Here is a 23,268-nt window from a genome sequence, read left to right on the forward strand (position 1 = left end):
AGCACAGCAGGTAGTGTGAAGGCTCGCTGAGATTCCCAATAAAATGGACATTACAGGGAAAAACAACAGCCGGCCTCGCAGAGGTGAATGTTAGGCACGTAGCACTCCTCCATCACACAATGTACCAGGGTTCACTGACTCTGCACTGTTTCAGGATTGCAGAGTATAGACCCACACTCAGGCAAACATCTTATTGAAAAAGCTAAAATGACCATTGGTTCTTTCAAGATATGCCCTTTGGTGGAACAACAGCTCACCCAAACAGAAGAGTGAGAATCAGATACCGTATTGGTAGTGTTGTGCATTGATGTTAAAGATAAATCTACATGCAATCAGGTTAACTAGAACAGAAAAGTCTACTTGCTTCAATTTCTTTTGACAGGTGTAGCTGTTAAAAGCATGCTTTAAATAAGTGTTTGTCCTTGAAATTTTTCGAGCCACAGTCATGTGGTTTCAAAAAATGAAAGTATATGTATAATGTAGGTTACATAAGTGTAGTCGTTATCCGGTAAATATTCCCACGAGCAGTGAAAATAAATGCTCAAAGCCATTTACATTCCTAATTTTCACATCCATTTAAGAGATTGAATGCTTTGATACTATTGCAGTGTTTATCTGCAGTCTCTGGGGATTCATTAAAGAGAGCACTCCTTTCAAAATATAATCTATTGCTTAATTAAACTTCCCAAATATGAAATTTGAACCCATATCTGGAGAAAGTTACTGCTTTGTTGTTCCCTCATTTGTACAATATTTTAATGAACACGTTTATAAGATATATTTCCATTTGCATGTAAATAAAGCTTTTCCTCAAGCACTTAACAGCTTTGATTTGGGTTATATGTGGGGGTTTTGTGTGCGTTGGACGAACCTCCCAAGAATAAGAAATGCAAGCCCGCTGACTGCTTAGCAAATTTCACAGCTTCTAGTTTTGAAGCACATCATTACAATGTGTGAAATTTTAATCAGAGATGTTGTGAAGAGACAGCGATCAGCCAACGAACATAATTAATGTCCTCTGTCATACAGATTATGATGGCAAATTTGAATGTGTAAGTGTTTTAAAGAGCAAGGGGAAATGCATTAACTAAATTACATTGCATGACATGAATGAGCCATCATGCTTTTCTGTCAGTTTATGTATGCACAGATATCCTTTATTATATAGGATGACATTACTTCCTTTTAATTGAACAGCCTTTTTGTTTGGCACAGGCCTACTGAACTTTGCATCAGACATGCATAAATTATATGCATGGCTTCCTCATAAGTGTCACAATCAAAGCAGATTTGCAAAGAGCAAGATGCAACATGACTGGTGTGTATTCAATATACAGTAAACCAAGATGAAAAAAAAATAAAGCCAATTTTACATACTCAAATTATTTTGAGTATACTCTAAATGCATCCTTAGTGTTTACAGGGGTATTATAATGATAACTGATCTACAAGTGTGTTTATAAAATATTTGATTACTAAATTAAGCCACAGCTTTATTGTAAGAGCCAGGACAATTTGTTTTATAATGCTCAGTTGCTCATTAAAATGCAAATTGTGCATATGCTTTCATTTTCCAGTACAATAATCCAGACTCAGACTGTTTATCCAATCATCAGCTTCGCTATTAAGACAAGCTTGGGTTTACAGGGTGCTGCTGCTAAGACCAGGCATATGCACAGACACATGCCCACCCACTTGCCCTTCACACAAATGCACAAACTCAGTCAATTTTATAATTTTACACTCACACATATAGATTGATATAGTTTGAAGATCAGGCCAAAAGTACTCAAAGTACTTCAAAACTATACTTGACTGAAGCACAATTCAGGACTCATTGTCAAGGACCAAGTTTATTGCAAATGCAGGAATATGTCTGTAAACCAGGAATCTGTTTATTAGCAAACACTGGTCTAATACATAATCATATGCAGAGAAATAATGCTGCTAAGTTATCCCAGTGGTCACATTGTGGTTGTTGTTAATGTGTCACTAATGTGTGTGTGTGTGTGTGTGTGTGTGTGTGTGTGTGTGTGTGTGTGTGTGTGTGTGTGTGTGTTTGTGTGTTTGTGTGTGTGTGAGACAGAGAGATGGAGAGGAGAGAGAGAGAGAGAGAGAGAGAGAGAGAGAGAGAGAGAGAGAGATGCTTCAAGGGAAGACTTTACACCTGGCTCTTTGCCCAACAGTTGCCAGGGCCGTACTCTCGTTGCTGTCACCAGCGTTTGTTTCACAAGCCTCCTAATCAATTGGAATGCAGCCCCTGAAATAGAACTTGGCACCAGACTCAACTCCTCTTTTGTGCCTGCTGGTCAATGCTCAGAGAATACCACCCGTCACACTCATGTCACTTTCCAATTTCCCACTCTAACAGGGTAAATGGGGAGGACATTAAACTAATTTTACATTATTGGCCTGCCAGCTTGTAAAAGAAGGATTCCTACTGTACAATAATTTAACCTAGATGTGTTTGCAGGGAGAATTCTGCCAGGTGTTTGTCCTTTTGTGTTCAGTTGACAAGCAATATTAATGAAATCAGAGCTGATGGCAGGGAGAATGAAGAGGACCAGTTAGGTTGGTTAGTGAACACTTTTGGTGAGGAGAACTGGAGGAACTGCATTCATTCTAATCTATTTAAGACAGCACTGAGTGGGATCAACAGACAAGTACACTGTCATTAGTCAATTTGATACACTGTCAGGCGCTGGGATGTAAATTGCTGATTTCTCTCACAATGGATAAACAACCCCCAGCAGGAAACCTGACGACTGAAAGGCCATTGCATCAGCCTCTGCATGTTGCCATGTGTTCCCCAACTAATCAAGGGCAGCCTGCCTTTCACTGTGTCCATCTTGGCCTGCCAACAGATTCATCGTTGGCTGGGTTAAACAGGAATAAAAACACATTAGTGTCATGTTAGACTGATAGAGAGAAGTGCCTGGATTGGCGCTCTACAATTGTAAGTCTGACTGCGTATTGATTTGTGCTACATAAATCTTGTTTTCTGTCTGCACTAGTGAATCAGTTGTGACCCCCAGGGTTAACAAACGTTGTTAAGGCTTTCAGCTGGCGTGTTAGCCAACAACGGCCATGCATTGCAATAGCCATGCCCCATCTTGTCATTTCTCAGCCTGCTTGGCTTTACTAATTGCTGGCAGTCAACAGACAATATGATGGGGCTGAAAGAGGTGGTGGGTTTCTTGTGGTTTTTGGCTCTAACAAGGAGGTTTGAGGCTCCTGTAGCCAAAAACTATAAACAATGGATGTGAATTGGTCAGCAGGAGTCTGTGAGTTACAACCTGGATTAATTGGCATAAAGGGATCCAGCATGGCTAGCGCCAGATCACATTAAGCTGATGAGATTTGACTCAGTAAACTTTCACAAAGGCAAATCCCTCATTACAGTGGCTGAATGACACTATAGCATGTAAATGTACCTCCTTACAGAATATGTAGATCTACCACAGTATTACATCAGCTGCTGAACAATTTACTAGGGAAACTTGGACATTGGACAACAGTTGTGTCTTACAAAAAGGCCACTATTAGCGTGAGACTAGCTGAAGGCAACAAGGTACACAATATGTAGGTTGAGCAAAATAACGACTATATTTTGCAGATCCCTTATGGCCACTTTTTGTTTTAACAAGCCATGAAGACATCAGGTGTTAAATTGTTTAATCTTTCAGTAGTATATGAAATCCATTAGTTTGCAGGCTTTGAAGATCACCATTGGGAAAGTAATTACATTATAACAGATGCCATCATCGTCATTTATCTTTCTGACATTTAAAGACTCACTAAATGCCAAACTGTTCCTCAGAGACAGGAGCTTGATCCTATGTGATGTTTAAACACTTTTAATTACAGGATCTTTAAATTGGAATAGTATACATCTGAAAACTCCAGGCATTACAGAAGCATATGAAAAGCACGTGAATAACTTTGGGTATTGTCTTGACAAAATAGTTCATATGCTGCAAATCCAAAATGTTCAGTTTCTTTGTGTGTGTGTGAGTGTGTTGTGTGTGTGTGTGTGTTTGTGTGTGTGTGCGTGGGTGTGTGTGTGTTCTTCTTTAACAAAATTTGTTGGGTCCAAAACCGGCAGTTCAGTATAACTGTGGGGTCCCGACAAGCTTTGTGGGGCCAAAATGCTTGACCCCACAACTTTAAAGGGCTGCTTGAGGGTTAAGACTTGGTTTTAGGATTAGGGTTAGAATTAGGTTATGGTTAGGGTGAGGGTTAAGGTTAAGGTTAGGTATTTAGTTGTGGTTAGGGAAAGGGGCTAGGGAATGCATTATGTCAATGACGGGTCCCCACAAAGATACTATGTGTGTGTGTGTGTGTGTGTGTGTGTGTGTGTGTGTGTGTGTGTGTGTGTGTGTGTGTGTGTGGGTGTGTGTGTGTGTGTGTGTGTGTGTGGGTGTGTGTGCGTGCTTGCGTGCGTGTGTCGTGTGTGTGTGTGTGTGGTGTGTGTGTGTGTGTGTGTGTGTGTGTGTGTGTGTGTGTGTGTGTGTGTGTTGTGGATAGGGAGGGAGAATGGAGTAAGTTAGAGAAAGAGAGGATAACAGAATTAAACAGCTAGATATAGAAAAGGGGGATGGTGTGTCTCTGGAGGCCTCCACATCAGTGCTCACCCTGCTGCCAGGCACGTTACACACACCAGAGACCTTATTTACCCAGCAGCCCCAAAGAGGCCTGGGCCCCAGATCTTATTTACTCAGAGCCTAGGCAACCATCAGGTGCTGAGGGGATCTGGCCAGCAGCAAAAGCAAATACCCTAGATCAAAACCAACCATGGAGGAAGAAAGGGGCGCTCAGCCAAAGTCCTGGTCAAGCACTAATGTTTACTCTTTGGTTTGAAGGGCTATAGATGGACTCCATTTGAAGAACTCCAAATTGACACCCCCACCCTGCACCCCCTTTAAAAAAGAGAGGGAAAATCTGATGGTTACCACTGTCTCATATCCATATGTCTAGAGTACCTGCGGTAATGTGGACTTCTCTCGTCTTTAAACCAGCACTGCCACCGGTCTTCAGGATCAGACATGGTGTCGAGGGAAAGAGAGATGAAGACGGAAAAAAAGCCCAGCTAATGACTAGCTCTTATGCATCAGTGCACTTACTAATGAGCTTCCAGGGAGAGGCTGGCAGAGCCAGAGCGAAGGCTGAGCCGGGATGTGAGAGGCCTGGGCCATCACTTCCCCGCTGTGATCCCTGCCTTCCCACTCACAAGGAGCCCCGGCTCCCAGCCACTAATGAGTGTTAGAGGGAGAGTCCAAGCTCGCGTCCACCTGCCAGCCTTCAGAGCCCAGCCTGCTGCAAGACAGTAGGGGTCAGACGCATTCCTGAGCTCTTAATAATTTACATCATATTGATTTCCTCACTGTTAGACACTCTCACCTGCATGGGCTCTCACTCCCACTTTCTCTTTCTGCCTCTCTCTTCCTGAAATAAGCACATTCCACCAGAGAGAGGAGTTAGAAAGATACAAAAGCATGTAACTTTGCCCTGGCGCCAAACCAGTTAAATACAACATTCAATTTAATAGATTGTGGACTGTGTCTGTGTCAGTCGGGACAGTGGGCACTCTGTGTATGTCAACTACAGGAGCATGGGTCTTGGAAATGTAAGACTCGTGGAGTGCTTATCGTTACAGAGTAGGTCTGCTCCACATAAAACATTTTGCACAATAAAAGTTGAAATATAACTTTAACTTTCTTTAACCCCAATTATCCCTTGTTTGCTTGCTTTACTGAACCATATTCTGTTTAAAAAGGGACAGACTTCTGTACAAATAAGTTATCAAACCTAAAAAAGAGGGAGCCAAATCAAAAGGTACAAAAATGCAAGAATGAAAATAAATTATGCAGTTTGCATTCTGCTTAACCTCTAATCAGACTCAGAGAAGAGGACATTAGTATTCTCCCTTTGTCAATGTGATGATCTGTATACTCAATCCTTTAAATATTCATCAGCTTAGAACATTGAGTTCTCCTTACTCTGATTCATAATTCAAATGATATGAATGTTACATAGGTATGGCACCATTCCCCCCTTCACAAGAACATCTTTCTATCATCAGTGCCACACTTAAGAATGACTTTTAACACTGTCTACCTTTCTTCAGTGGAGAGGTAACTTCAAAGTATACTTACTCTGCACCCTAACACAGATTTCTCACTAAGAATCTACCCAACTAGGATGGATTTACATGACATTGACACAAACATTCATTAGTTTGGAGCAGATTAAAATAAAATGCGGAATAAAATGCATGCGGTTGAAGTGGAAGTTATTCTATCTATCTATCTATCCATCTATCTATCACTTCTGTCTCCGTCTGCGCATCTTTTGTCAGGTTATTTCTCTGGGTGTCTCTGTAGTTCTCACCCTGCCTCTGGCAAGCCTAGACAGGCTTATAACCTTCCTCTGTAATTCCCAGTGTGGTAATCCAACACATACTGCACCACAGGTTTGGTCCCACCAGTCAGGTCACTCTGTGAGCATGAGTTTGAAGCTACCCAGTACAATAACCTCAAGCTGAGCGTCACCTTACAGTAAAATACTTGTTTACATGCGTAGATCATGATCTGTTGCCTCTTCCATTGAAACCTGGTGCAAAAGTCATTACATAAAGAGTTTTCCATGGTGGAGTGTGTAGGTTATACGGAAAAGCCAATGACATCAGGGATCTCACATTAGAAACAGCTTGTTTATTTTCAGTTTGGATTCATATACCAACAATTCATGGAGAATGTCACAAGTCAAGCCTTGACTACAATAAAACAAATGAAACAGGTTAACCAGTTGTATTATCTGACATCTTACAGAAGTTATATCTTGGTCAACACTGCCCTCTCCTGTTTACTGTGAATTGACATGAATTTATCCAACACAGAATAGACTCAAACTTAAACAATTGCACACTCTTCTTTATGTCACTGTCCTTTGGTCTAACATGGTATATACAATATACACAGATAAACACAAAGCTTTTAAGCCCATTCATTGTAAAAACAGAAAACAAAACAAAAAACCTGCAATATTCATGTAACAGTATTCATCCATGTATGAAGCACTATTTTTCCCAACAGCACATGAAGGATGAATTCAGATTGCAAGGTTTATGTATTTAGTGCATGGGCCATGACTTTCCAACATTATCTGTTAAGGAAATGTTACAGACAACAATTGTTAGAGTCCATGTATATGATGCCAAATGTTTGTGTGGCATTGTTGTACATATATCTATATATATATATAGATATATGTATATATGTTACAGTTAAAGAAGAATGTTCAGTATTCAATAAACTTTTGAATCAACAAAATTAAATCTCCTACTATCTAGGACAGAGAAATTGCTAAAAAACAAACAAAGAAAAAAACAAAAACAAAAACAACAAATACAGCCGCATTCGCAGGTTCAAACCTTTTTTCTCAGTAGCAATTTCACACATGGGGTCCAACATCGTTATAAAACATATCCTGCAAGCTTTGTAACGATTGGACAAACACTGCATTTTGTTTAAAATCCCTACAACTGATTTGTCAAAAACATTTATATTCAATTCAGTGTGATATGTTGCTCAGTCCAGCTCACGGCAATTTGAGAAAAGGAGATGAACAACACAAAAACAATTGTTAATAAAGCCGCAAGCTGCGATTCCAAACTCAAACCTTGATTTGTGTCATTCCAAGTCCAGTTATTGTGCATTTAAAGGGCCCCCTGGTGGTCAATTTGAATGGGACTTGCAGTTTATATGTGAGGTAATTATGTCGACATTTCCTGGATGTTTTGTTTTTATTACAAAAACATTTATTCACTTATAGCCTGATTTGCACTATCTCACCTGCAGTTTGTTTGCATGTATAGCACCCCCTGGTGTTCAATTTGAATGAAACTTTCAGGGCGTGGTTGGGTTACATATGAGGACAAATCCTGAGAGATTTGTGATGATTGAACAATAAATATGTTATTTATAGTAAAGTGTGTATATGCCACTCAACTATTTTGCCCCCTTGTAGTGTATGTATACAAAACTGTCTTGGTGTATCTGGGGCACTTATCTGAACATACCCTGTGAGTTTTGTGATAATTGAAAAATTTCAAGTCAATCGGACTTACGGTGTGGGGGGGCGTGGCCTTTCAAAGTTTGCATTTTGAAGTCTTAATTACAGTGCCGCCATGTGGCCGATTGTTTCTTATTTCTAAAGAAGCACATGCACACCATTTCCAGTTATTCCTCCAAGTTTCATGTTTGTTGCTCATTCAAGCTCACGGGAGTTTCAGCCGGTGTGGCAGACAACAAATACTAGAGACTAGAACTGCAAGCAGTCATGACCGAGACCAAGCCTCCCTGTGCAAGTCCTTCTGACGCCAGTCGGCATTGGCGAACCGGGGAGCTCGCGAAAGCAGAATCCAAAGCATCCCATGGGGTGGAAATATGAAATATGAAGAGGCGTGAGCCGCAAGGTCGGCGGTGCATTGCCGTTCCAAATACCCCAGAGCACCAAAGGATTTTTGACAACCTCTGGTCAGTCTGGTTTCATTTTGATGTTTTACAAGCTATAAAAACTTGTAAAACATCAACCCTGTTGTCCTTAGTCAATCTATGAACATCATTTCTTTTGAGGAAAAAGTGGGCTATTAGAATATTTGAGCTGCACTGGGGTCACTTGAATGTTAAAAAGGTCGTAGGACCATAAAGACAAATAAATAAATAAAACAGAACACAAATCTCACAGATATATGTTGATGTTACACACAACAATGCCACACAAACATTTGGCGTCATATACGACGCACACGACCTCAGTAGGCAAAAATTACCCAAAATGGTCTACGTTGATTCTAGCGCCCGTAAAATTGTTCATACAACATTTGGTCACGGCCATCTGGAGATGCTAGAAACCAGGTTTTGTGCAGATTTGTTGCACAGCATAGGGCACGTTGGAAAAAGTAGGTTTCGCGCTTAGCGCGATATTGCAAAACAACTTTACGCAGAAATGGCCGGGGCCTAAATCAAGTGACTCGGCTTGATTCAGTGAACACTTGACATAATTTTAGCGCCACCTATTGGTCCAACTGTATATTTGTTAAGTCAGGTCAACTACCCATTGTACATCTACCCTGTTAACTAAAAGTAATTCACTCTAGTGTAAGTGGTTAATCCAGACGTTGGCCCATAGGCCACCTCCACTTGAACCAATCACTACTCCACTGTAAGGGGCGCCTCAGGAGAGGCCCCAGATGGTACCCATCAAATTTTGTAAAAATTGGATGAGCAGTTCATGAGATTTGACTTCTTGTATTTGTAGCACCCCCTAGTGGTCAATGTTTGTGAAAATTGTTTTATAGCCTCAGAGGGTCATACCAAGAAATAATCTAAAGTTTGGCTTTGAATGCATTTATTTTGGTAGAGATGTGGCAAAGTTGGTGTTGTCATATTTAGCTACACAAATTTATTTGTATGCAAACATTTTATTCCATAAAAAATCTTTTTATGACTTTTTGTCAGGTCGGTCGGGAGATGATATGGGCCGAGTTTCGTGCAGATCAGGCGCATGGTCTAGGAGGAATTCGAAAAAGTTGGTTTTGGTCTAGTTGATTATAGCGCCCCCTAATGGCCTATCTTGACTAAATCTGGTACAGAGCCTCTGAGCAGCATGCCAAACAATCATCACAGGTTTCGTGTTTACAGCATTTACTGTGGCAGAGGTATTGCAATTGCAAATTTTCTATTGAAATGCATTGAGTTTTTTGACAAAACCAACAAACCTTGGTACCTTGGTCCAGAGCATCGTGGTGAGATGTCAAACACCGCTCTCAAGTCTCTTACTGATGACATTTGATTTAGCTGAGAAATGACATGATATGTGTTTGGTAGCTTACAACAGAAAATGTGTTAAACATGTTTTGTCGTAAATAAAACTGTGAATTTGAGTTCCCATGCAAGGCTGGGATTAAGTTTGTGATCAATACTGTATGGTGATGTAACCAAGTGGTGTCCCATTTCATAGGGGTATGTTTTCACCCCTACCCCTTACCCCTTGGTTTCAAGAGCCAAGGGGTAGGGGTAAGGGGTAAGATGGAGAAATGATATTCAGCCTTACACTGGAAGCACATAGTGGCTTTGGCGATTGGCATTACGATGTTACTTGATTTACCCACTATAGTGTTAAAACAGCCATTTAGAGGATTATCGTTTTGGGGCCTATATTTTGAATCTTTTCTACAGCTCAGATTTACCAGTAGCAGATTTTCTTCCTACTCTGTTATCATTAGGGTAGTAGAGCCATAATATTATGAATCCCACTGCTCTTCTTTGCAGGACACACCCTTCATAGCATACAAGCGGTAGGATTGGCCAGGCATCTATGCTGGTGCGTTCAAGTCCCATCCCTTAACTAATGGGCTAACCACTCGAGGTCAATGCCTAACCTCATCCATCTGCCAACCACTCAGCTGCTACGCGCTGTGTTACTTGACAAGAACAGTTGTTGGGCCTTTTTATTTGTTAGTGTTTTAATGGCATGACATGTTCTTCTTGTCCTATTAGCTGCTAAAACGTAAAAAGACAGACATGATGGCATTTTACAGTCTGATCAAGGGTTTAATGGATAAAAAATGATCTGCTTATAGGTTAGCTGTTACAGTATTTTGAAATCAACCTTTGGTCTCTGAATGGACACTAACATTATAATGAATCGAACTGGGCGTTTGATTCATTATAGCAGGTAGTCCTACATACATGGATAAATCAAGTGCGTGCAGTGCAGTAATTTTTTTTATATTGTACTACAGAATGAGATGCAGTGTTGCCACAACTGAGCATGACTGTTGGGCATTTTTTAGGGTTGAGTTGTGTGTACTTCTGACATTGTTTAGCAGAACAGGATTACATAAAGACAAAGTGTATTCTGCCAGCTTTTACATGGAAAAAACATGATTGTGTCATGTGGTTTGGGTAGTTTAAACAAGGATAGGATACACAGATCAGGATAGGAGACGTCACATCTAAAAACTGTTACTGTAACTTTTGGTAACAACCACACGATGTCAGCATAGAGTCATTTATTCCTGGATTGAGTTTGACTTTTTGTAACCATCTAAAGATTTTAAAGGGTTACTTTAAGATTACTCTAAAGTTGAATTTCATATTTCAGTGAAATGTAACTTGTGCAATAGTTACTATTGTAACTAGTCATATGAACAACTACAATTCAATTTAAGTAATGAGTAAAATGTGTCACTCTATAACTGTCTTTGTGCTGATCCAAAGTCATTTCTTGGGTGTCACTGCAGCAAAGTAAAATAACCAGGACACTGTAGAACCAGGATAAAAAAAGTGTTTATGTTCATTGTGTTCTTAGCCAGAATTGTGTCAAGGCAGTTAACTTGTTTTTCAATATAAATATATGAATTGCATGTTGAAATTGGCATTGCCCCTCTCTGTGCCAAAAACATTCTCAACTGAACCGAAAACTGTGACCCCAAAACCATGAAATGAACCGGATTCTGTGAACCGTTCCACCCCTATATAGAATGTATGCATTGAAAAAGGTGAAGGCTGGAAGAGACATACACCATGCTTACAGTACTTTCATCTAGACATTTATACTGAGTTTATCCCTAAGTGCTTCCTCATCTTCCTACGTACAGCAAGAAGCATGCATCTCTTGTTTTATTTTTAGTCATCACAGATAATTGCTGCATCTGCATCACTGATATGACAGTGTATGATACTAAAGATCAGAGAGAAGTACAGTAAAGCACAAGGGGATATAATGCATTAAAATGCTTAGGCAGGTTGTATTTCTGTCTAAAAACATACCTCCTTTTTGAGGAGAAAAAGCAAATAAGCATGATTCAAAGGCTCACATCCCCCTTTCTTAATCCCCTTGTCTTAATAATTTATTGCAGTTATACAAGCATTTGCTAGTGTGGTGGCTATCTTTTGTAGAAATACATGCATGTAGCTGTCTGTCTTAATGAGTGTATAGGCTAGTTCCTAAACTTTATAAATATTTTAATATTCATATATATAATTCAGTATTTCATTTATGAGAAACAAAATATGAGATGGTTGGTGCAGGCTGTGTGTAATGCACAACAATATTTGTATTACTGTAGTTTGAATGTGTACAAGTCTTTTTTTATTGGCTGTCCTCCAGATAGACAACGCTGTGGAGTCAGGCTACTGAGTGAGAGTCCCTAATATAATGCTGTGCATGGAGCTCTACCTACAGTATAAACACAATACTACACTTACACACAGTGTGCACAGTGACATAAGGGATGACCGAAGCTTTATCAATCATACTCATACAGTTTCAGTGTTAGCCAGCTAATCCTGTTGCTTATAATACAAGTTAGAGCTTAATGTATATTATAGTGTTCACTTAATGCACAAGCAGGGCTTAGTTGTGATGTAACATCAACGAGGAAAACAGCGCTATTGAACATTTGTATGGAAAATAGCCCACATTGCCAGGGGGAGAGGGACAGCGGCACGTCTTCGGAGGCGCACCAGTTTCCATGGTAACCTCTGATCACGGGGGATAACTGAAATGAGGCAATCACTCCATTGAGCCCTGCAAGCCAATTGACAACAGTGGTAATGAACTGTTCGTCAAAAACTTGCCAAGTGGATGACAATATCTGGAGATTTGCCAAAGCTTGATGACATTTGCTTTTCACAAGTCTCTCACGGAAATCTAGAGAGGATGTTGTCAATGTGTTCTCTAAGGATATATTAACATTTGTTATATTTGAAGTTTAGATAAGACTCATTTTCTGATCACAGATTTTAAGTGAAACAAAGTGAGAAAGCCTTGAGCTGTAGACACATACCAACATTTCGTAATTTGTCAAGTTAATGAGTAGATCTATCCCACCATCTGCTGCCAACACAGATGTTATTAATATCAATGTATTAATGCAGCTAATGAGTACATTAGCTTTTTTTGAAATATTTATGGCTTTACTAAAAGTCTTACTCTGAAAGGTGTGTTTCTGTTGTAGTAGCAGAAGACGTACTCTTCTTACTACTTCTTTTTACGTACTATGCTTTTCTTAAATGGTTAATCTGTGGATGAGAAGGTCCTCAGAGTGTTAGGGAATGGCGTTCTTTTTGTCAGCGTCAGAATTGAATTGGCGACAATGTAATTATCCATAAAGAGGAATGGTTAGTCAGTGGGGAAAGTGCCAGTTAGTGTTGGAGAGCCATTTCCGCTGGAGAGAAAAAAGGGGCATACTGATGACCTCAGTGGAAAACTCTTACCAATAGGAAAAGATGAAAGGCTTTAATGTCACCTCAGGTTGTGTTACATGCACCCTAATTATTTAAAAGTGTGACTGATCATTGAAGATGATTGATGGTAATGTCTGTACAGATCCTAATTATTTTTTGTTTAGATATTCTGAGAGAAATTATGTTTATTCACTTGGCGTTTCAACTCCAAGTGTATGTAATCTGTAAATATAATTTCCCCTCAGCAGGATTTGTGTAAGCTTATGTATAAGAACTAATTCTCCTTCCACTGCCAGTCTGATAAACAACAATGGATGGCTGACCTACAGAAGATGTCTGACTTTGTGATGAATCAGCGGTCACAGTCTGGACAATGGCAAAGCAAGCCATCCAGGCAGCAGTTTGCTGTCAGATGACTTTGTTTGTGGGTGGCAACATATGGTGCTTGTGCCTAGAGAATGCAGCTGCATTCACACAGGGACTAGCACTGGTTCCCTCACAGTTGTGATACAGGGGACAGTATTTCTGACCCTGCAAATTAATGGAAACGTGACACAGGGTGGTTTAAAACAATCTTTGAGCCCAAGGCACAGGGAGGAAAATAACAAGTGAAGCTTTATTTAAGCATTTTACATATTTTCATGCAACTCTCTCAAAGCACATTTTTCATCCCGTGATGGGTGTAACATTTTTAATAGTGGCTAAGGGAAAGCACTAACCTCTGGCAGATTAAATGATATTGTAAAGTTGCATATTAAGCCCATTTTTTGCTCCATTTTTTTGTCATTGAGGGCAGATGGTGTAGAATGTGTGCAGTGACATACGGGGTTAGGCACAGCAGCAAAAGCAGCAATAACACTCTTGTTTTGCACTAGTGGATTATTCTCTGAGACAGGGCCATAATGGCTATATGGACAATGAGTAAGCCTTGCAACTGTGCTTCATGCTTGTATGTGTATGGGCCACCGTAGCAGAGTGAGTAGAATGGTGGGGAGAAAAAGAGAGACAGAGAGAGCTATTCTGCCGTGAGACCTGGATTAGGCTCGGGACAGTGGATGCTGCTGTGGCTGCTGCTGTTTTTCAGATTGCTCTAAATTCTCAGAGATTATATGGAATGAATGAATGGATGGCCGGGTTGAATGAATGGCAGTGTGATTTTCAAAATAACCATACAGTATCAAGAAAGTGTTGGTGGTGGAATAATTTAAAGCTGTGTATTTTTATCCCTTGATTTATTTTAGAATTCACTTATTAAGAATGTAATACGACACAAGGTGGATCATTTCACAGAAATTGTATTTCCACTTTCCCCTTCCACATGCTGTGAAACAACAAGGTAGGCATTGACTTTGTTGCTCAAACAATGGAGGTTTTCTGGCACTAAGGCTTGAATATGTGTGCTGCTTCACTAAAGCACCAACCTTCCTTTTGGAATCACTCAAAGCTGGAACTGTTGTGATTTGACAGGCAAATCACAAGTCCTTAAGCCACAGAGTGATAAATGTAATCTAATCCAGTCACAGACACCAGTACCTGTTATTGATGTGAGTACCATGCAATTAGAGTAAATGCTCTCTCAACATCAGCATGTTAAAACCTTTTGTGGTACAGGTTTGGGGGTTCAGTCACTTAATTTATTTTTTCATAGTTGAATGTAGTGTTGCTCATTAGATTGCTGATCCCAATTTATATCATCTTTACTGTACATTTCTGTCTTTTATTTCATTTCTGATATATTATTAAAGCAGCATCTAGGCATTACATGATGCAGTATATAACAAACCACTCACAATCCAACACATATGATAATTACTTTAATAGATCAATAAAGAATTAAAGGTCAAATCAATGCTCTACCTAAATCTTTGCTCTTTTTGTCTCGACTAATTTAGCTATAAAATATGTAAAAGAAATAGCTCTGACAGAATAAGGTTTTTATTTGAAGTGTAACTCCCATGCATCATACAGATGCATTTTGAGCTGAGTTAGCATGGAGTAGGTGTTCACTACAACATGCCTTAACCCAAGGGCACTCGGCTCTCCATGGGATATAGTTTTCCTTGTGTGCAGCACAATGCCTCACCCACCCATTGCTTCCCTTTACTTTTACCAGTCAGCATATATGCCACCATTAATCAAGTAGGTTTCTGGAAGTGAGATGCACACAACAATGATATTTCCCACATTGGTTATAGTACTGTAATTAAAAGAGTGGACTCCAGGTCTTTGAATGGACAAATCAATCAACTGAATTGATCTAAGATGCAATGCTAAACAAAACACAGAAAAACAAGTCATGATCCTCTAACCTAATTGTAAGTGAGTAATGGCGGACCTCTGGATGGTTTAACTGTTGCTTTGTTGTGAGTAATGGATGCATGCTGCAAATTGGCTTAATGCAACAGTGATTTAATAAAATACAGCAACCCAATCGTTGTGGCCTAGGGAGCTCTGTGATTCTGGGTACATGAGAAAAACACTCCACCATTATCTTGCATTGTCACCTGCTAAATAAGGTATCCAAGCTGACTTTTAAAGTTTACCAGTGCAGGGCAAAACAAGGGAACAGATCTTACACTGTAAATGTAGGCCAACCAAACTGAAGGGAAATAAATGTGTTTTTCACACATGACACACCAGCTGCTCCACACAAGCTCACAGGAAGTCCATCATCAGACAACAAAATATCACACAAGCCAAGGTTCATTAGTATTGTAAATATTGAACAATAGTGCCTTTTTAATACTGATGATGATTATATGGCCTGCAAGGTTTATTAAAATACCAAAACTGCATCACATATTTGGTAGTAATTAGTTTAATACAAATAAATACACAAGTCATCTTGATATGCATGAATATACACTGTATGATCTCGGGATATAATTATGTTTGTACATGTGTGTTTATCCCATGTGTTCTCTTAGTCTTAATTGGCCAGATGGGTGATGAGCTCCAGAAGAAATAACCATGGCAGATGTTTTAAGACCGTAAGTTTTGCATAACGCATACAGCCAACACCTGGCTGTTGGCACCCATTCATGAAAAGCACACACATCAGTGAAGTATACCAGCTTTTCCCCAGCTGCCAGAGAATACAGAGGTGGTACTGAAACTGCAGGACCATGGACAGCGTCTCATTCAAACTCACCTCATGCTGACTTTTATGAAAAGATATGTTGAAAGTTACACCACCATGGGATTCCCAAAGCTCTCCAACATATGCAACTTAAGTATACAGTGGTGCTCCTAAGTTTTTTAACCCATAATAAACTTGATTAAAAAGAGGAATACAAAAAAATCATCTTTTGGAAATTGATCTTAAAGCCTTAATTTAAAAAAAATAGGAAAAATTCCAACCTTTAAGGACACAACTTTTCTTTGTGAATGAATCATGTATCATGAGTTAATAAATGTTCTTTCTTAAAATACAGGGGGCATAAGTACGTACACACCTATGTGAAATTCCCATAGAGGAGGGCAGATTTTTATTACTAAAGGCCAGTTATTTTATGGATCCAGGATACTATGCATCCTGATAAAGTTCCTTGGCCTTTGGAATTAAAATAGCCCCATATCATCACATACCCTTCTCCATACCTAGAGATTGGCATGGGGTACTTTCCATAAAATCATCTCCCAACGCAAATCAAACCAGCTTTTAGGCTAACTGAAATAAAACCATGCACATCCCTAGGTGTGGTTAAGGGTATGTGGAGTGCCATGTTAGCAGCCACACAAGCTTTACAATGTGTAAAGTAAAGTAAAGGCTGGACTACAATAGAGCTGTTTGGAGCAATTTGTGAACAGTGTTTTCTCTGGAAGATGGTAAGTCCCCTTAGGGTGGACTTTGGGCTTTTTCATTTTGTAAACCTATAACGTGCACAAAAAAGATATACAAAACAAATAAGGAAAGGGAAAAAGCCTGCTATGAGTGCTTTAAGGAAGAACAATAATTTATTTTATTTTTTAAGCCTTTATTGACAGGAAAGCTGAAGCGATGAAAGGGGAGAGAGAGGGGGAATGACATGCAGCAAAGGGCTGTAGGTCGGAGTTGCATCGAGGAGTTAAACCTCTATATATGGGCACCCGCTCTACCAACTGAGCTATCTGGGCATTCAGAACATTTATTATTTACAATACATTGATCATTCACAAAGAAAATTGGTTTCCTTAAAGGTCAGAGTTTTCCTATTTTTTTTAAATTAAAGTATTAACATCAATTTTCAAAAGTTATTTTTTGTATTCCTCTTTTTAATCAACTTTAGCATGGGTTCATAAATGTATGACCACCACTGTACTTAGTACCTATTGAGTATACTTTCTATTTATTACAGATATGTTACTAAAATTGTGGTGAAACCACCTGAAATTACAAAATGAGTAACTGTTCTTAAGAAAAGCTTAAATACATTTTTTTTTTAAATTCACTTATCATGTATTCTTGAGTGTTGATTGGATGCCCAACAACCATTTTTATTCAATTACTGAACAATGTGCCAATTGTGATATTAATAGCATTGCATTAAATTATTGCATGTCATTTTTAAGTGTCACTGAGAATCACTAGTCCAGGGGACTGAACCTTACAGAGTGTCACTATATTTTCAACACCTGTTTTTTTTTTTTACACAAGGTTTTAGAAAAAGATGATTGGATTTCTGAAGGATTTGAGCCCACATGCCAAATATAAATTAAATAATCAAGACTCCCATTTTCACCTGAAATTATCATATTCTTCAGCACCATGGACAGCAACTTTAAGGCGCCCCTGGTGTATTCCTCAGGTCTGGCCGAACAGACCTCTGCTTGACTCAAAGCTCGGTCAAGCTACGCTCCTAACAGTATGACATAATTAAGGTATGTGTATTAGAAAATTGTTAAGGTGTTATTTTGCCATCCTTACAGGTGTATTAAAACTAACAGGAGAATTGAGGAAATGTCAATCGCGTGAGGTCTGTATACCCACACTGTCAGTTAAAATAACTATTTATTATAGCTGTACGTATAGGGCCTTAAAATATTTTACTATTTTATTTGGTAAATCTGTTTAGAACTGCGAGTTGTAGAGTGTTAGAAGACTCAGAAAGGTGCCCAGAACCACCACTGGAATTTAATCACTACTTTTGAATACAAATATTTTGATAAACGTCAGATATATTAATAAAATAATGTTTATTATTAAATATAAGTAATAGTTTGGCATTTTAGGAAATCAACTTATTTGCTTTCTTATTTGCTTAGAGTGACTTTCTGTCTCTGGTGTGTGCCACACATCCGAGGTTCCAGTGCACTACTGGACTTGAAGGGAGAGTATATGGTTAGAAGATGACTATGTCTCATGTGAACTTATTATTTGTACAAGCTGTGACTATACAAATCACAACATGTAAATATGAAAATGGTGACGTTGTTTTGTCACTCTTTGGGAGCAGTAGGCTAGATGGAGCCAGGATCTGTGCTGAGCTAGGCTAGTGGTGGGGAGTCAGACAGAGTTATGACACACACAAAGTCTCAATACGTTGGCGTGTTCTTTTAACCAGTATGTTTACACTTTTACTTGAGTAAAAAGCTTGAGTTGGTTCTTCAACTTCTACAGAAGTCTTTTTAAACCCTAGTATCTATACCTAGTATCTATACTCCAGGACAGAGGACTCTGGAGAGCTGTTATTGTTGTTGTTGGCGGCCCATACCCTGGTAGGGGTGACGGGCAGTAAGTAAGTAAGTACTCTATACTTCTGTTTGAGTAATGAATGCAAATACATTTGACACCTCTGGACCTGAATGAACGTGGACACCCCACATGCTACATAGTGTCTTGAAAGGAAAGCAGTAGGATTCCTAATAACATGGCTCTGTTTATTAGTAACAAAATCTATCTACCAGCACCTTTAAATGGGCCAATATGTAATACAGACAGCTAGCATTTGAAATAGTTATTGCAGTCCAAATTCTAAATACTGGACAGTGGTTTACCCCGCCCCCTCCTCCTCAGACTCGACGTTCACAGAGGTTGCCAGGTTGAGAACACAGCATAAATTTTGCTAGATGCTAATCTTACAAAGCCAGACATTACTTCACAGCACAGCAGAGTAACTAACGTTAGATGCTAGCTATGTTGATAGACATAAAAGCCTGTGCTCACAGAGAGCTCTGTACCTGACTGACAACCACCCTATCTTGGCTTAAAATTACATTAACAACCACTAAATCATCATCACCTTGCCGTCCTTGCTACCTGACTGACAGACACACTTTGTTGGCTTAAAATTACAGCAACAGCTGCTAATAACAGCACAAACTCATCGTCCTCTCTACCGATTTACAGCCCCCCTCTTTTGGCTTAAAATTACTCAACGTTGTCAGCTATGGCCGCTGAACGTTGTCAACAGCTGTGGCCCGCTTGCCTGGTACTCCGGTAACGTTAACAGTTTTGGCGTGACCAGTCAGGATCACTTCACTGGCGTTGTCTAGATTGTTTTGGGAGTAACTAACTTGTTGAAATGACTGAAAATGCCTGCCCCTAGTAGCTGTGATAAATTAGCCTGAAACTAATGCTTAACTACCTGTGCTGGAAGAAATTGACCTATGGGGCGTCCTTTTGGGCTCCAAGCTGTCGCCATCATTCAAACACATCTCCCATATTTGCATGGGGGTTGTTACGTTTCTGGTCATGCAACTGTTAGAAACATGCCAAGGTTTTTTTAGGTGGGGTAGAATCTATATCCATTGATCCTGTTGTTTGTTTGCTGCCTTCATGGTTGTACCACAGCTGTAGTGCACAGGGTTTGCGTATTTAAAGACCATCTGACAATATGGGCAGTTGATACCAACACACAGGCCAAAACACAAACAGACATTCCATCACAGAACGGAAATTTCAAAGGACTTAGTATTTCAGCTTAGCATGTTACGTTAATATCTGATGTCATATTGTGGTCATTTTTGGATCTAACATAGTAAATATATTACATAGTGTACCTTTAAAGCAGTGACAAACAAAAGTTACTACAGTCGCTGTGCATGGTAAATAGTCCTAGCCTTGCTCTGCACTCCTGTGTACTTCTGCTCAATTTTCACTTCAGTACTCCGTAAGGGTTTGCGATACATTCTTGTGTTTTCTCTGGTCAAATCTTAACCAGTCCAATCAGCAAACAGAGGGAGTCGTGGCAACGCTGCATTATATCCAGAAGTTAAAGCCCGAGCAAGAACAATCTTTGTTGAGTTTTGTTGGTGGCCATGATGTTGTGGCCCTAGACCCACGGGGTTCGGGAAAAGTTTGATTTTCCAGCTTAATCCGTTAGTGGTGAAGGGGTAGCTAAGCAAACACTAGCAATGCTAAGCCGAAGTCACGCCCAAATGTTAGCAATTGGTTATGGTAGTGGTTCGGGGCAGATCCTTCAAGAGAGTTAACACTTGTCAATGGAGAATGGCCAGACTCACTGTACTAATGAAATGTACGAGGGTCTGGTAGGACCAAGCTAATATAGTCCAGCACATAACCACGAAAAGTCTTTTACTCACTTGGGGGTTTTGTAATTAGATAGATTGATTAGTGAGCTGGGCAAGAAAGCAAATAAGCATAATCCACAAATTTTGCACTATTCCTTTAATAATTATTATTTACGCATTGTTTACTAATTTAGGCTCAGGGCATTTACCAGTGTACTTTGACACATATTCATAGAAAAGTAGAACTAACGCCCAAATTACAGAATACTACTCTTCAGTAATGTAGTACGGTACTGTTAACTACTGTGTGAAAATAACTGTAGATTAAAATTAAATAAAGGCTACATTTATGCTTTTTTTCTTTGCTTATAGCTTGTACATTGTAAGTAATTCCCTAGAGTACAGGTTAAGCAGTGCTTCCACAGTACGCTGTGGAAAAAATTGCTCAGTCTCGGTGCACGAGGCTGGGATTTATCCTTACCCGAGGTGGAGGGGGAACTAAGTCCCATGGGAGCAACGTCACTCCCCTCGGCATATCCACCACTCTCCGCTACATGCGCCCAACACAGAGCACGTCAAGATTGCTTCCATCCTCAATGCGAAATGCTTTGCGAACTGAATCTAACTCGAGCATTCCTCCCCGATTCCGTGTGTTTCGGCGAGGAGGCATTCGCATGCTCAGGCACACAAGCGGGCTAAACAACTCCTCGGCGAACTGGGAAGGTCATTTTAAGTGGAGTGAGGGCTCGCGTCGAGTATGGTCTGTGGTAAAGGGGACATCAGATAGAGCCAACATCTGTAACTTCGGGATTAACTTGTAAAGGCGCTTTTTTACTGAAGACTGTGTGGTATTCTGTTTTTAAACATGCCTGTAAGAAGAGGTCACGTTGCGCCACAAAACACATTCCTTGGAATGATTATTCGGAAATTCGAAGGACAGAGTGAGTATTTTCTTGATTTCAAATTGCTGCTACCTGTTAAGAGAATACTGCAAGGTAAATGTTTTGACAAATTAACATTTAGGAAAAAATGATGAATGAATACATTTATTTAAGTTTATCTTGTGACACAAGTGTTCCTTCCCATCAATTAATTTTTTTTATGGGAATAAAAAATAAAATATGTCAATACTCCTATTCATAATAAGACAAACAAAATACTATTACTCCTATTTTTTGATGTATGGAACTGAATCAACTTGATTGCTGATTGATTTTGTTTATAAGTTCACAGCATGATGTGCACTGAGGTTAGATGTATTCTACCACGGCAGGTAGTACACAATGCATACTTTTTCTTTCCATGCAGACCGAAAATTTTTGATAGCCAACGCCAGGGTGGAGAACTGTGCAATCATATACTGCAACGACGGCTTCTGTGAGATGACAGGCTTCTCGAGACCGGACATAATGCAGAAGCCATGCACCTGCGACTTCCTCCACGGCAGCCTGACCGACAAAGAGGCCATCAGTCAGGTGGCACAGGCTGTGTTTGGGTCAGAGGAGCGCAAGGTGGAGATCACCTACTACCGCAAGGATGGTGAGTCAGTGACCTGGCACTGGTAGTGTGGCTGTCTCAGCATGCCCGTAAGTTGAGAGGGGTCTGTTGTTACGTGTTGCTCCTGAGAAAGCAACCACTGCAGCTCCTCACTACGTCCACTCGGTGATGTGGCCTGTCAGACTGTTACCAACCTGCCAGAGTCAGTTAACATGTGTTTCATATTCATATATTACCCCTGATAGAGGAGAACAGGGCAGTCAGCCCTAAAATAACTTGTCAATTGTATGCCTGATGTATTCTGGTGAAAGTAAACCGATATAACTTTGGTCCTCCTCACACATTGGCAGGGGTTATGAATAGGTATTTGAAAAGTGAACTGGAAACACCGTATTGGCATCTGCTGTAATTCACAGCAAAACAAGTCTGGCTGCCAAAATGATGGTGTGCCAGTCTTCTTCAGAGTTGTGGATTGAACACAGAAATACGATGAAGCAGTAGGTGCAATGTCAGGTCATAACATTGTTGTGCTTTGGACAGAGTGAAAGATGGTGGTGGAGAGACAGAGCTTGCCTGTTATCCTGTAATGTTCATCATGTTTTCTTTACCAAAACTAACCGTCTTCCACTTTTTAAATGAAATACACACACTGTGTATTTGAACGTCCACGATGCATGAAGTCATGATGTTGTGGTTTGCAGCAATAATGTACAGAAGCTTAAGTAGACAGGGGATCAATCCACTAATCTGTAAAACTGCTGATAGGCTACAGCCCTGCCAGCTTTGCATAAAACATGGTTCCCTCTTAATGCTAGACTGGTGTTTGTCATTCATTTTTGACCAACCCTAGTCCGGGTATGAATGGTGCACTGCAAAGACAACGATCCAGAGTCAGAGAGAATTAATACGATGTAACTGCTCAGTGGCATAAATCCCAGGATTGACAACATCCTTCCATGCTCTTATGTGAACTTTTTTATGTTCAGCATGACATAGCTGTACAGATTTAATATGAAAGTGTCCCTCCTATTGAGCAGCACAACAAGAACATGTTTTTTTCTTG

General features: G+C 39.9%; 1 protein-coding gene and 2 long non-coding RNA genes across 3 annotated transcripts in view; 2 read left to right on the forward strand and 1 right to left on the reverse strand.

Moving 5' to 3' along the window:
• Positions 1-20,761, forward strand: LOC116698122 (uncharacterized). The gene is made up of 4 exons (XR_004334125.1): positions 1-13; positions 4,245-4,255; positions 19,305-19,373; positions 20,752-20,761. It is a non-coding gene; the product is annotated as an uncharacterized LOC116698122 (long non-coding RNA).
• Positions 19,285-23,268, reverse strand: part of LOC116698121 (uncharacterized) — a 9,798-nt gene continuing 5,814 nt past the window's right edge. The window contains exon 3 of the long non-coding RNA XR_004334124.1: positions 19,285-19,369. This is a non-coding gene — a long non-coding RNA (uncharacterized LOC116698121). The remainder of the gene's footprint in view (positions 19,370-23,268) is intronic.
• The window catches only part of kcnh7 (potassium voltage-gated channel subfamily H member 7), a 36,025-nt gene continuing 33,920 nt past the window's right edge, over positions 21,164-23,268 (forward strand). The window contains exons 1-2 of the mRNA XM_032529895.1: positions 21,164-21,649; positions 22,017-22,247. Coding sequence (XP_032385786.1) covers positions 21,574-21,649; positions 22,017-22,247 — 307 coding nt within the window. The 5' untranslated portion in view covers positions 21,164-21,573. The remainder of the gene's footprint in view (positions 21,650-22,016; positions 22,248-23,268) is intronic.

The sequence above is a fragment of the Etheostoma spectabile genome, chromosome 11 (assembly GCF_008692095.1).
Source record: "Etheostoma spectabile isolate EspeVRDwgs_2016 chromosome 11, UIUC_Espe_1.0, whole genome shotgun sequence".
In the NCBI taxonomy this organism is placed as follows: domain Eukaryota; kingdom Metazoa; phylum Chordata; class Actinopteri; order Perciformes; family Percidae; genus Etheostoma; species Etheostoma spectabile.